This window comes from Pinus tabuliformis, chromosome X (assembly GCF_031772625.1).
Source record: "Pinus tabuliformis cultivar Carrire ecotype Pingquan chromosome X, CPIR1, whole genome shotgun sequence".
Lineage (NCBI taxonomy): Eukaryota > Viridiplantae > Streptophyta > Pinopsida > Pinales > Pinaceae > Pinus > Pinus tabuliformis.
In genome coordinates this window covers 987755752-987769973 of record NC_142308.1, presented here as the reverse complement: position 1 = coordinate 987769973, position 14222 = coordinate 987755752, and the positions used below count along the sequence as shown (strand labels likewise).

General features: G+C 37.7%; 1 protein-coding gene across 2 annotated transcripts in view; it reads right to left on the bottom strand.

The window, feature by feature from the left end:
• LOC149143032 (uncharacterized) overlaps nt 1–14222 on the bottom strand; it is a 307558-nt gene that overhangs the window by 129771 nt on the left and 163565 nt on the right. For both annotated transcript variants that reach the window (XM_089450073.1, XM_089450074.1), the window contains exons 7-9: nt 4462–4546; nt 2572–2703; nt 2340–2453 (exon numbers count right to left, since the gene is read on the bottom strand). In XM_089450073.1, coding sequence (XP_089306199.1) covers nt 2340–2453; nt 2572–2703; nt 4462–4546 — 331 coding nt within the window. The remainder of the gene's footprint in view (nt 1–2339; nt 2454–2571; nt 2704–4461; nt 4547–14222) is intronic.

Genomic DNA, 14222 nt, shown 5'->3' with positions numbered 1-14222 from the left:
CCACTTGAAGACTGCTCTGCGCTGCTCCCTCTGTCACTAGCAAACGTTGATCTGGAAAGCTTTCTCTGTCGACTCACTCAAAGAGAGATTTACCGACGAAAATTTTTTCCTCCATGACTGCGCAATCCCTTTGGGGATTCGATTTGTTGCCTATGCAGCTCCCACTTTTGTTCAGCGCTGGCTCTTCTAGCTCTGTTCTCTTGCTTTTCCTTAGCTCTGATATCATGTGAAAATTCCTAAATAGAAATCCAACGACATTGACTGGTATTATTTCTTCTACTTATTAATTCAGAAATAAGTTATTTATAGTGTTTCTACAACACATATCTAAATAAATTCTACTGCAGCCTTCACAATTTAAATACTACAGAAAGTAAATGCAAAGAAAAATACTAGCACAAGTACAATCACAATGACAATTATTTTTGGACAATTGTCCCCAGAAAAACTCAATGTGGGAAACAATGACTTGATCCTCGTCTTATTTTATAAGTTTCACCCTCAGTTTAATTAATACCCTTTAATTATTTTAATTTCCTAAGTTTAGACATAAGCATCCATTGAAAATAATTAATTATTTTAATAAAGTTGTCTCCGGGTGGAATTTCCCAAAACGATTTCAGGGTATTTTGAAATACATGTGTCCTAGCCTCCCTACAAATTTTGAGGCTTAAAGCACATCTGATACTACCAAAACTCAACATTATTATCATTCTTGAGGCCTTTCGGCCTTCCTGTGGCCAGACTGAGGTCCTCTCGGTCCCTCTGCGGCGTAACCTGTCTACGGCCTAGTCCTAAGATATTTCGGCCCTCTAGGAGACATCCTGAGGCCCTGAGCCTAGGGCTTCGGCCCTCTTCCACAGTCACTAATAAACTTTGGACAGACAATAAAAGAACTTTGCTTACGTCCATCAGATCTCGGCCTTCTTTTGGGATGCAATTCATCTGAGTAGAGTTTGAACTTCATAAGAATGATCTCTGAGTTTCGCGATTAGTCTCAGAGGATAACTTCAAACAAAATGGCTTCTCCCAAGGCTGCTCCTTTTAACCTCGCCCTGATACCATGTTGAATTTTTAAGATTTTCTAAATTGATAATTACTTCCAATGATTCTTAAACCAATTCATCTTATACCACATTCATCATTAAGTAATTATACAAGAAAATCATCAACAGTAAAACAATAATGATAGTAAAATCATAAAGAGACAGCCAAACACAAGAGACACAAAATTTAACCTAGGAAAACCCCAAACTAGGGGAAAAACCCAGCAACCTTTTCTTAGAGAAATTTGTCCATTCAACAAGGAATACAATCTGAATTTTCCAGTCAAATCAAATCAAACTGACCAGTAACCAAACCCAGGTCAAACCTGGTCAAACTACCCATGAATAGCCTCAGAAATTGAGTCAGTTAACCCAGGTCAAACCTGGTCAAGCTACCCATGAATAGCCTCAGAAATTGAGTCAGTTGTGCCTCAGAAATTCGGCCTGCTACAGAGAATTTGTCCTTCAATTCTTCCCACAGATTCGTCCTTTTTGGTAGCCTCAGATTTATCCTCTAAGAGTCCTGAAATTCTACCTCAGCTAATCCGAATTAGCCTCAGATGTAATCCGAATTGGATAGCCAAAAAAATGAAGAGGCTGAATGCCAATATATAGTTTTTAAATGAGCCGAATTGGTGTCTCCCTTCACTAGGGCCAACTTGAAGCCAACCTTTCATTTCGAGGCAAAAATTCACAATTTGAAAATTCAAATTTTACTTCTTTTAAAGTGGACTTAAAGCACAATTCATATTTGTCATTTTGGACGGCTAAGACAAATTATGAAGACCAATCTTAGCTACAAAAATTCAACAGAAGGCAATGTTATAAATAATTTAATAATAATTCATAATTAATAAAGAGACCCATAAAAGGACATGTCTCAATGAAAAGACATGACTTCTTCTGAAAGGGTACTCCCGTCTAGTATTTATAATGAGTTCTTCATTTGTAATTCTCATCATATCATATCATTTTCACTCATACATTTATATATGTTATTTATTTATCCTAAATAGATATCTTTATATTCCAGATATTTTGGATATTTAATGTGTGAGCCAAGTTTGGTTGCCACAGAGCTAACTTAACATGCATGATAGCAAGCATTTACCATAAACATATAGTACACATGCAAGAAGAATGGATAATATATGAACTATTTCTCTCCGATTTTAGAAACAGAGACAAAGGAGATCAGAGATGCAACCTTTGAAAACCATACCAAAGTGAGAAATTGTTCAAAATAATAAAACCATGGAATCAAAGCTAATTCAGGGAACCACAAGGGCATACTTCATCAAACTTTTCAAAGTTTTGTGTGTCAAGTTCCCCGTTGACCTCTGGTTTATATGCTGCCTCAACTTCATACAGCTTATCCCATACAATGCCTTTAAACCATGGATGTGCCTGATGAGGTAAGATAAAGGTTAGATGTACCATTTAGAAAATGAGATTAATGAGAACAATTTAATAAAGAGAAATTCATGAACCTGCAAAAATTTGATAGAAATTCCAGGGATCTTGCCTTTATCTCATCAGCACCTCTAGAACCAAGCCTGTGCTCAACATCACAGAGTAATCTATAAATAAGATCCTTAGCCTCCGGTGACAGCCTAGCCTCCTCGGGGAATTTCAAGTAATGCCGCCAATGAACAATCTGTAAACAGCAAATAGCTAGAACTTAATTATCTTTTAGCAAAAAGGAAGAATATAAATGTTTCGCAAGGAAATGGAAATAATCATGCCCCACAAGCCATGCAGAAACAAGTCTGCACCTAGAAAATCACAAAGCCGGAAGATACCTTAAAGCAAAATAATAATGATCCCAGCTAAATATTATGTACATGGAAAGCACTGCCCTAGGGTCCATATAGTTTTTTGATATCTGAGAATCAAAAACATTTTTGACAAGTTCCTGGAACCAACATTTCAGAAGCTATCCAATCTCTTTAATTTATCTAAAACAATTTTGCAGAGTATACTTCAGAAGTAGACAGTCCTCCACAGAAATAATAGACAAGTCATCTTCTCATCTAAATCACAAAGCCGGAAGATACCTTAAAGCAAAATAATAATGATCCCAGCTAAATATTATGTACATGGAAAGCACTGCCCTAGGGTCCATATAGTTTTTTGATATCTGAGAATCAAAAACATTTTTGACAAGTTCCTGGAACCAACATTTCAGAAGCTATCCAATCTCTTTAATTTATCTAAAACAATTTTGCAGAGTATACTTCAGAAGTAGACAGTCCTCCACAGAAATAATAGACAAGTCATCTTCTCATCTTATCCTCTTCTGTTTTGTATTATTTCTTTACAAATAAATTAGTAGGGATGTATTTTTCTTGGGAGATGCATCAAGGACTCTTCATTAAATGTACCTTACATGTTGAGTTGGCTTTGAATCCCATTGACAAGTTTTTGGTTACTTTAGGATGTTAGTACAACTTCAATTTCAATTTCTAGGCATATTTGTTTTCACCAAAATTAAATCTCTTTAATCATTTCTCCATAATAATTGTTGTTGCAAAAACTGTATAAAGCTTAGTTACCAAAAACAGTTTGCACAGGAGATATCCATTTCTTACTATATTTCAAGAATGTTTCAGATGTTTTACATCATATTTTTTTCCAATAGATCTTTACCATCTATTTTAATGCCAGTAGGCTTTAGCCTTTTTCTATTTATACACAAACAAAAGAAAATTTTAAATGTCTGCGACTATAGTGTTTGTGTTTTTATAACAAGGGCTGTTATATTTTCAGCAATGTATTAATAGTAAATACATGTCATAATTTGAATTGTTAAAAATCTGTTGCATTAAAAAGACAAATTTAGGGTTTTTATATACCCAGGCTATGTTGTTTCATTTCCTGGAGTTGTTGTACTCCTTTTATTTTATTCCTCTCTTTTTAGCAGGACCTCTTGTACCTGTCAGTTCGTGTATGGGCTTCTCTTGAAGGATGTGAACTCTGGTCCCTTTGACCTACTTTTAAGTTTCAATTTGAATTTCAAACTCGTGTTAAGCACTTTTCCAGCATTGTCTTTAAAACTAATCATAAGAGACCAGGTATCTTAACAGCCAAATAAAGTTAAAACTCACCATGTCGCACAATCCAAATAATCCCATAGGAATCCACACCATCACCTTTATCATAGACTTGGAGGCTTGTATGTGTAAATAACTTGATATATTTTGTAATCACTTTCCCAGTATACTCGTAACTTCACATGTCCTTTTTTTGTGTAAATTAAAACAGAGACTACCTTCTTACATTATAAAGAGTACACAGATCTAAAATTATCAGGTGATTCCTGCAATATCTTGAACTTTTGCAGGGTGTCACCTAAACATAGGCAACTAGAACAGTAGAATCCAAATGAAAGAAAATTACCAGTTTGAACAAATACCTTCTTGCATGTTGTCATTGGATCCTCTGAATAAAATGGTGGGTAGCCAACAAGCATCTCATACATTATTGCTCCAAGTGACCACCTGCAATCCCCAAATAGAATTTCAACATCATTTAATTAGGACGAAACATACTTGATGCATCAGAAATACATCATCAATGCAATATAATAGTCCTTAACTCCATAATCTAGGCACGAAATATAGAAAAAAAGGTTGCTTTCTAAGGTCTTCAGAAATTGACAGAAATAAGAGAGTTTTCTATCATGCAATGCAGAGAGATGCATGAATGCTAACGATGTTCAACGTTCTGGGATTCTACAAACATCAATGAAGACATGAACTGTCCCTTTCTTGCTGCTATGATAATGTCACTGATCCAAATCGGATCCTCGAAGTGGTTAAGTCCGATGAGAAAACTGAAAAGCAGACTGACAGACAAGTGGGATGTGAATCGCTGAAAAGGCAGATGTTGACTAGAAGGACCATCGACATGCATGTCATTGACGGAAAGACCTTCAACAGGGGAGTTCATCTCTGACACAATTACCACAGACACCATCCCAACCAGGGCCAATGACCAGCAAACACCTGTTGAAAATTCGCAGCTCAAGGATGATTTTCCTTAAGGCTTAAATAAAATCTCATTTCTGAAAATTTTGGAGTGACTTTCTAAAAATAGAAAGCCATGTCTAGCATCTCAATTATGACTTTCCAAAAATAGTAAATCACCTTGGATCAATTGATAATCAAGTATAGTTGAAGGAAAATCATGTAACTTACCATTAATAAACCATAATAGTTCAATCTCGACTTAATCATCAATATTATTAATAATATCCTTTATGATACTATGAATTTAATATTAAAAGGAATTACAAGTCACCTTACCCCCATCACCTCAATCACTTCGCACCTCTCTCCTTGATGACTCACATGGCACTACGTAACTCTCTCTCTCTCTCTTAATGATAGATTACACTCTCTCTTACGCACTCATTAAAGACATGGCATATTCCTCTTACACTCATTAAAGGCATGTCATGAAAGATTCCTCTTGTGCTCTCTTTAATGTATATATTACACACTCAACTAAGGCATGCATACCTCTCCTTAATGGCATAATTTACACTCCCCTAAATGGCATATGTTACTCTTCCTCAAGGCATGTGTATTGCTCCTCCTTTATGACAAGAATTCGATGCTCCTCAGTATATATGCATCTCATGTCAACTCATCTTACTACTACTTGTGCATTGTGAAAGACGAATTTGACGTTCGGAGAGATAATTGGAGAGACTTGAAGAAGATTGTGTGCGAGAGAGAATTGGAGAGTAAGAGCAGAACTCGGTGAGCCAAAGTTGATCCAGTGCTTCAGTGTTGATTAGACTTGGGGACTCCATTAAAACTATTAATTATTTTAATATCTCCTGATCTGTTTAGAATCTACCCAAACCCTTTCTGGGTATTGGAGATCTCATATGCCCTAACCTCTCCACCAAATTTCGTGGCTAGAGCACATCTGATGCTACCCCAAATCAACATCTTCTTACTTCAAGAATGAAGAGAAGTTGAATGATGCTTCAAATTTTGGTCCATGGAAGGCATGATTGGATATTACTCTTGAAGAACATGATGTACTGGAGTTTGTGGAAGGTGAGGTAGTAGAACCACCAAAAAATTTGAATGTTGTTGTCAATGCCAAATTCAGGGAGAAGTCAAGGTTAAGAAGATTATCCTTGATTCTCTTGGAGACCATCTCATAACCTGTCTCCAAGTTGAAGAATCTAAGGAAATTTATGACAAGCTAATTGGAATGTAACAAGTAAACAACTTGAGTCAAATCCTTGCTTTGAAGAATCAACTCAAGGACATTAAGATGAACAAAGGAGAGACCATTCAAGAATACCTCATGAGGATATCAAAAATCAAGGATCAGTTGTTAACATTGGTGAAATTGTATTTGGTAGAGAGTTGGTATTGATTACGCTTGGAGGTCTTTCTCCAACTTGGGAAACTTTTATTACAACTATCAGCAACAATGATAAGTTTCCAACATTTGATGAGCTCCTAGGAAAGTGCAGTAAAAAAGAGGCCAGAATGATTTCCAAAGGAAGAATTCCCTAGCATGAAGAGGGAGAACCTGCTACCTTTGTTGTCCAAGGCAAGAAGTAGAAACGGAAAAGAGGTCATCACTTTTAAAGAAAGTTTGCTCCTAGATCCAACAATTCCTATAAATGGAACAGGGACTTATCAAAAGTTCAATGCTACAATTGCCATAAGCATGGCCACTATGCTCGTGATTGTCCAGAAAATAGAAGAGCACCAAGATCCAACTACAACAATCATAGCAACAATTTCATATCTGATTATAGAAGAAGAAGAGAAGCTCTTGTTGTTCGTAAGAAATTTATCGTTCTTCCAAGAGTTTAAGGAACCCAAGGTATGATAATAATGCAATGGAAACACAATCACATCACTTTCTCGTTTCTGCTCTTTCTAGTTCCTCTCCTATAGGCACTTGTGACAGTTGGTTCGTTGATAGTGGTGCTTCAAGACACTTTACTAGTTATAAAGAAGTTCTCTAAAATCTAATTGAGACGGATACAGATCCGAAAATCATTCTTTGAAATAACTCTACATATCTTATAAAGGGATCGAGTTTTGTTTCTTTTCATCTAGGTCACGGTAAAACTATATCTCTTCAAGAATCATTCTTGGAGATAACTCTACATATCTTATAAAGGGATCGGGTTCTGTTTCTTTTCATCTAGGTCAAGGTAAAACTATACCTCTTCAAGAAGTTTTGTATGTACCTTGTTTGAAAAAAGCCTTGTGTCTATATCTACCTTAGAAGAGAAAGGAATGAAAGTTGGTTTCATAAATGGAAAAGTTTTCACTTGGCCAATGAGATCTAGCATGAGAGATGCCTTCACTCAAGGATCGAGATTTGAAGGTCTTTATAAAGTGAATGGAAGACCAATCCATGCATTGATTCATGATAGAATCATCAATGTGAACTTTGGCACCAAAGGTTCGCTCATCTGCACTATTAAGCATTGCATCATGTGAGGAAGATGGTTTCCGGAATGCTTGAGATTAGAGAGGATCATGATGGGGTTTGCCAAGGGTGTGCAAGAGGAAAGCATGTAAAGGGACCATTCCCTTCAAGCAAAAGAAAAACCAGTCAGGTACTTCATCTTATACATTCTAATTTATGTGGACCTATGCCTGTAACTTCTCTTGGTGGCTACTTGTATTATATAATCTTTGTGGATGATTTTTCTTGCAAGACATGGATTTTCTTTTTGAAGCCACCACCTGCCGCTAGTTCAACCCTTACCTAGCTTAAGGGTTGAACTAGCGGCAGGTGGTGGATTATGTATATATATATATAATTTTCTTTCTTTCTTTTTTTAAATTAATGGCCAAAGGCTTGACAGTAGAATGGAGAACCTCCAAATACCTCTATGGCTAAAAGCCTAAATTCCAACCGCAACGAACTTGACGAAGGGTTGATGACCAAAGGCCGAGATCTGCCAACGTGGCTCTGATACCAATGTAACAAACAAAGTTCGTCTACTCAGAGGAATGCTTTGATACCAAATGAAGCAAAAAAAGTTCATTCTTCAAGTTAAATACTCCAAAAGACTTGGAATATAAAGATCTCCAATGAGATACAAGAATATATATTAAAATGTATGAGTAAGAATATCATACAATTGAGAGTGAGGGTCCTATATATACAGCCAACTAAGTAACCTTTCACGAACAGTCATGTCTATAAAGACATGCCTCTTTGTTTAACTAATTATTATTTTAATTACATATTATTGTGATTATTATTTATTATCTATATTTATTACTTTTACATAATTATATTCATAACATATTTTAGTTTACTTATCATGGAAACTCTTAGGCATGGATTAATGGGGGAATTTGACAAAAAGAGAGGACTAGGCCTGTGTCCCCTAGATCTCTTTTAGATGTTAACCTTGGACCCTAATCATGTGGGATCCCTTTTACTGACCTTTGGGCTTTAGGGATGGCACTACATGGGAAACCCTGATTTTGGTTGCATGGTCCCGCTCCTCGACCCATATATATTAGCCCCTTCCCTCTCATCATAATCCCATTCATCACTCCTCCCACATGGGTCCACATTCCTCCACTCGGTCCACAAAGGGTCAACCACGCTCTCCCCTTTGCCCACACCTTGGGTCGAGCTTGAAACGATGCCCGAAGGTTGATGCAAAAGAAAAGAAAATAAATAAAAAGCATAATTGACCACATTCAACAGGAAATTGTACCACAAAATGCAAAAGATGGCAATGACAAACACATTTAGCACTTGGGCAAAAGCCAATTACATGAGCTCTACCCCCTCCATGGCCATCACTCTAGTTCTTATAGGCCCTAGATGAACCTCCTCTATCATTCAAGAACCCATGATTGTCCCAACCCCTGGTGTGCGATGAACTGCCCCACCTTAAAGGGGGTATCCACTGCTATATTTTACGCATCATGCTTTCATCGCCTTGAGCCCCGAGCAGTTAACCAAAGAAAAATCATAAAAAGCAAAAGATCCTCTTCCATGTGATCCTCTTGCTAGAAAGAGACCATTATAGCTTCTTGACACTCTACAACATGTTGAGAGACATGTTGGCCCCAGAGGAACCTTCAGAGAAGGCAAGAAATCATGTCGGTTCTAGGTATATGTTGTAGCCATGAGCATCATTATTCAGGGTTAACCATGTACTTTTGAAGAAGCAGTGAAAGATCAATTATGGAAAGATGCAACAACCGAAGAATATTTATCCATCATACATAATGATGTATAGGAAGTAGTTCCAAGACCCAAAGGTAAGTTTGTTGTGACTTCTAAATGGTTGTATAAAATTAAATATGGTGTGGATGGCAGTATTGAAAAATATAAAGCTAGATTTGTGGCTAGAGGTTTCTCTGAGAAAGAGGGAATAGATTGTGATGAAATCTTTGCACCTGTTGCCCAATATACTACCAGTGGATTTATTGTGGCTCTAACTACTAGCCAGAGATGGACTCTTCACCAAATGGATGTGAAAACTACTTTTTTGCATGGCTTCCTCAAGGAAGAAGTATTTGTGGAGCAACCACAAGGCTTTGAAGTACATGACTGAAAAACTCATATGTGTAGACTAAAGAAAGCTCTCTATGGATTGAAGCAAACCCTACGAGTTTGATAAGCCTGCATTGATAGCTTCTTGATAAAGCTTGGTTTTACCAGAAACAATGCAAATCCAAATCTCTACTTCAAAAGGGTCCAAGGTATGCCTTTGATTTTGATATCATATGTTGATGACTTCTTCTTGACAGGTGGAGAATCCCTTATCCTCCAGTGTAAGAGGGAGTTAGCTTCTGAATTTGAAATGAAAGATCTTCATTTGATGCACTACTTATTGGGCCTAGAGGTATGGCAAAGACCTAGTGATATTTTCCTTTCTCAAGGAAAATATGTTGTCAAGCTACTGGAAATATTTGGTATGACAAAATGTAAGTCCATGAATACACTAATGGAAATGAATTTCAAGAAGTTATGTGGTAAAGTTGCAAGTCCTGATTTGACAAATCCTTACGAGTATTGACCACTGATTGGGGAACTCATGTTCTCAGTGAACACTAGATTGGACATATGTTTTGCAGTCAATACCCTGAGCCAATATATGATTAAGCCATCACATGCACACTGGATTGTTGCAAAGCATGTGCTAAGATACTTGCATGGGACCATCAATCTTGGCTTGAGATATACTGCAAGAGATGTGAGACAACATGTGTACTATGATGTTGATTAGTCTAGTAACTCTGCTGACATAAAGAGCACATCTAGATGTTGCTTTAGCTTGGGATCTACCATGATATTTTGGATGAACAAAAAACAGAAGTCAGTAGCCCTTAGCACGGCTGAAGCCGAGTACATTGTTGCTAGCATGGCTAGTTGTGAGGTAGTATGGTTGAGGAAGCTCTTTCGAGAGTTGTTTAAGCATGTACTAGATACGACAGTAATATACTGCGAAAATAAAAGTGGGATTCGACTTGCAGAAAATCTCATATTCCATGACAATTCCAAGCACAATGATATTAAATATCACTATATTTGAGATATGGTGCAGAGAGGAGCAATGAGGCTCCATCATATTGCGTCTGATAATCAAATAGCTGACATACTTACCAAGCTTTAACCGAAAGGGAAGTTCTTGGTATTCAGAGAGCATCTTGGACTGACCGATGTGACCCTTCCAGGCAGGGGCAGTCATGGATGATCGAAAAATCTTAGTTATGCTCTTCCCTCTTGTTTGAGCTCACAAGTTGGGAATGGAACCAAGAGAGCTCCTAGGGTTAAGGGAACTCTTGATTGTAGGTTGTGCGTGATCCTTGTCAGGTGTTGACAAGTGGTAACCCCCCTACCATCAAGTCTAGGACTTGCCAAGAGTATACCCTAATATGCATCCTACCCACAAGCTACACTTGTTGGGATTGCCACCCATCTGGTCAATGGGTGTGGTAAAGCTTGTTTGTGCACAATCCTTGTCAAGTGTTGACAAGTGGTAATCCCCCCAAGCAAAGATGAGACTTGGTTGTGTGTGATCCTTGTCATGTGTTAACAAGTGGTAATCCCCCAAAGTCTATGGATGTAGGTGTTCTACCACTTGACTCTTATGGTAAAGCTTGGTTGTGTGTGATCCTTGTCATGTGTTGACAAGTGGTAATCCCCCCAAGTTTGTGTCAAGGTGGGAATATCAGTGGATATATGGTGATAGATGAATCTCGCCTATGTTGATTCTTCTTCATTAGATTGAAACATCATTGTTCCAGAGCAAAGGTGAACAGAGATGAGCAGAGAAAGCAAAGATCTTTGTTGCAAAAAGAAATTCCTCCCTAGCTGAGAGTGTTGAAAATTGGCAACTCGGGGATGAATTTCCTTAAATAAAATCTCATTTCTGACAATTTTGGAGTTACTTTCTAAAAATAGAAAGTCATGCCTAGCATCTCAAAGATAACTTTCCAAAAATAGTAAATCACCTTGCATCAATTGGTAATCAAGTATAGTTGAAGGAAAATCACTTAACTTATCATTAGTCAATCCTAATAGTTCAATCTCGACTTAATCATCAATATTATTATTATTATCCTTTATGATACTACGATATTATTATTAAAAGGAATTATAGGTCACCTTACCTTCATCATCTCAATCACTTCACACCTCCCTCCTTGATGACTCGCATGGCACTATGTAACTCTCTCTTATGCACTCATTAAAGACATGGCATATTCCTCTTACACTTGTTAAAGGCATGTCATAAAGATTCCTCTTACGCTCTCCTTAATGGCATAAGTTACTAAGGCATGTGTACCTCTCCTTAATGGCATAAGTTACACTCCCCTAAATGGCATATGTTACTCTTCCTCAAGGCATCCGTATGGCTCCTCCTTTATGACAAGAATTCGTTGCTCTTCCTATATATGTATCTCATATCATCTCATCTTACTACTACTTGTGCATTGTGAAAGAAGAATTTGAACTTGTGAGAGAGAGTTGGAGAGACTTGAAGAAGATTGTGAGAGAGGGGGACTTGGAGAGTAAGAGCAGAACATGGTGAGACAAGGTTGATTCACTGCTTCAATGTTTCTGTGTTGTTTCAGTTGAAAGGAACGTTGATTCAATGTTTGCATCTGACGCTGCTACCAGTGATCTTCATGCCACAGTTTGTTCAGATTTAGGTGAACTTAATCATTCTTTTGATCTCTCATTGTACTTTGTATCTCTGCTGAACAATTGATATCTAATAGAAGAAGAATCTGGTTGGGTTTTCCCCTTGTGGGTTTTGCCCTGGTCATTGGACCTAAATTCTTTGTGTCTCATTTTGTTCTTGGTTGTCTTCTATTATGCATTTGGTTTATGTTCTATCTACAATTGCTTAACTAATATTGCAGCAGAAAGAAGTTTTTGGAATAAGTAATTGTTTCAGCATAGAACATAAGAATTTCAACGACGCCTGGCTCCTTCATGGACTATACATGACCCTTCACACATGTGAAATGAAGTTGAAAGGACAGAAAACCAGAATGATTCAGTTCAAACAGTTATTGGGCTGGTGTGACCATTTCTTGGGGAGAATGCTACTTTAAGGTGGGACTACAGAAGAGACAGGTTGCTTGGTTGGACATTTGAGAACTTACAGACAAATTTTGCAGAGCATGGGAAAAAGCAAGTGACATCTGAGAAAGCTTCTGAACCCGTCCAGGAGTGTGAGACACTGTAACCATGGCCTTGTGAACATCAAATTGCAGAGGAAAAAGTTTAAAAGATATAGGCATTCCCAGTGACCTGCAAACTTGAAATGAGATCTAGAATTCTAACCTGTGAGGGTTATCCAGTTGAAAAATCTTGTGTATGGCTGCATGGTTGTTAATAGTTTTCCTTGCTTTGTGGTTAACTTTTTGGGTAAGTGATAAAACAACTGCAGCATAAGAACCGTAATTTTTTACTTGTTTAACTAGGATTCATACCAGAGATACATTGGGCATGCTGAACTGCAAACTAATACAGATCAGTTTGGTGTAAGCGCAAGGTTTGTTTTCTGAAGATAGTGTATGGTTAAGACCAGACTTGGCTACAGGTCGAGCGTAGATCCATTGTTGCAAGGCATAACTCATAACAGAGCACCCAGAAGATCCAGAATGGCAGGCAATAGTGAGATAGATGCAAATGAGCTCAGATTTTGGAAGCTGTGATATCAAGCGGAGAACATTGTAGACCTCGCACGAGAATTAGTTTTGCGGGGTTTAGGACAAGGGTAAGAACAGAAAAGCTGAATCATCCCAGACTGAAAAGATGAAACCACAGGCAGTCCATTGAAGGACCAGGGAAAGAACTTTCACCAAGAGGAAGAGCACCAGACTTGCAAGAATCCATTCAAAGATGAGGAAAATGTAGACATCAATGCCATATGACAACCAGATGGACCCAGAAAACCTGGACAATTAGCTTAAGGCAGTTGGAGGTGTGATTCAGTGGTTATGGGTTTGCAGATGTTAAAAAACTTATTTTCCCAACTGAGGATGTAAAGATATGCATTGTTTTAGTAGGAAAGCCCCTATCAAAAGAGGCATTTTATGAAGAAAGAGAACGTGGAGGATTGGGAGCTATTCAAGGCACTTGAGAAGAGCCAGTTCTACCTGGTGGGATATAAAGAGAACCAAGAATCTAAGTGGCACTACCTCAGACAAAGACAGGGACAAAGTGTTCAGGAATACACAACAGAGTTCAAGAAGTGCATCTAGTTCGCTATTGACCAGCACAACTGGAACATCATGACCAAGTGTATCAGTGGTTTGCATGCTAGTACTTCCAAGGCAGAAGGCAACAAGACCCAAAGTGGACAAGGGAAGAAGAAAAAGGCAGGAAAATGTTTGTGAATACAGCTCAGCACAACAAGTTCCTGAAATGTGAGCATTGCAAGAATGATCATGATAGGGAGCACTGTTGGACATTACATCCCAAGCAGATTCCAAAGAACAAAGCAAGTAAGAAAATCTCGAAAGCCATATGAAGAAGGATTATGAGCAGCGGATTCAAGGATCATCAGACACTGATGACAAGATATCAATGATGGCTCAGCCAAAGGCCACAAATGTTCAAGTGTAAAGGACTTTGATTTTGTGATGGATAAGAAGTAATTAGAAACTGAGGAAAAATTTGCTCCACAAGAAA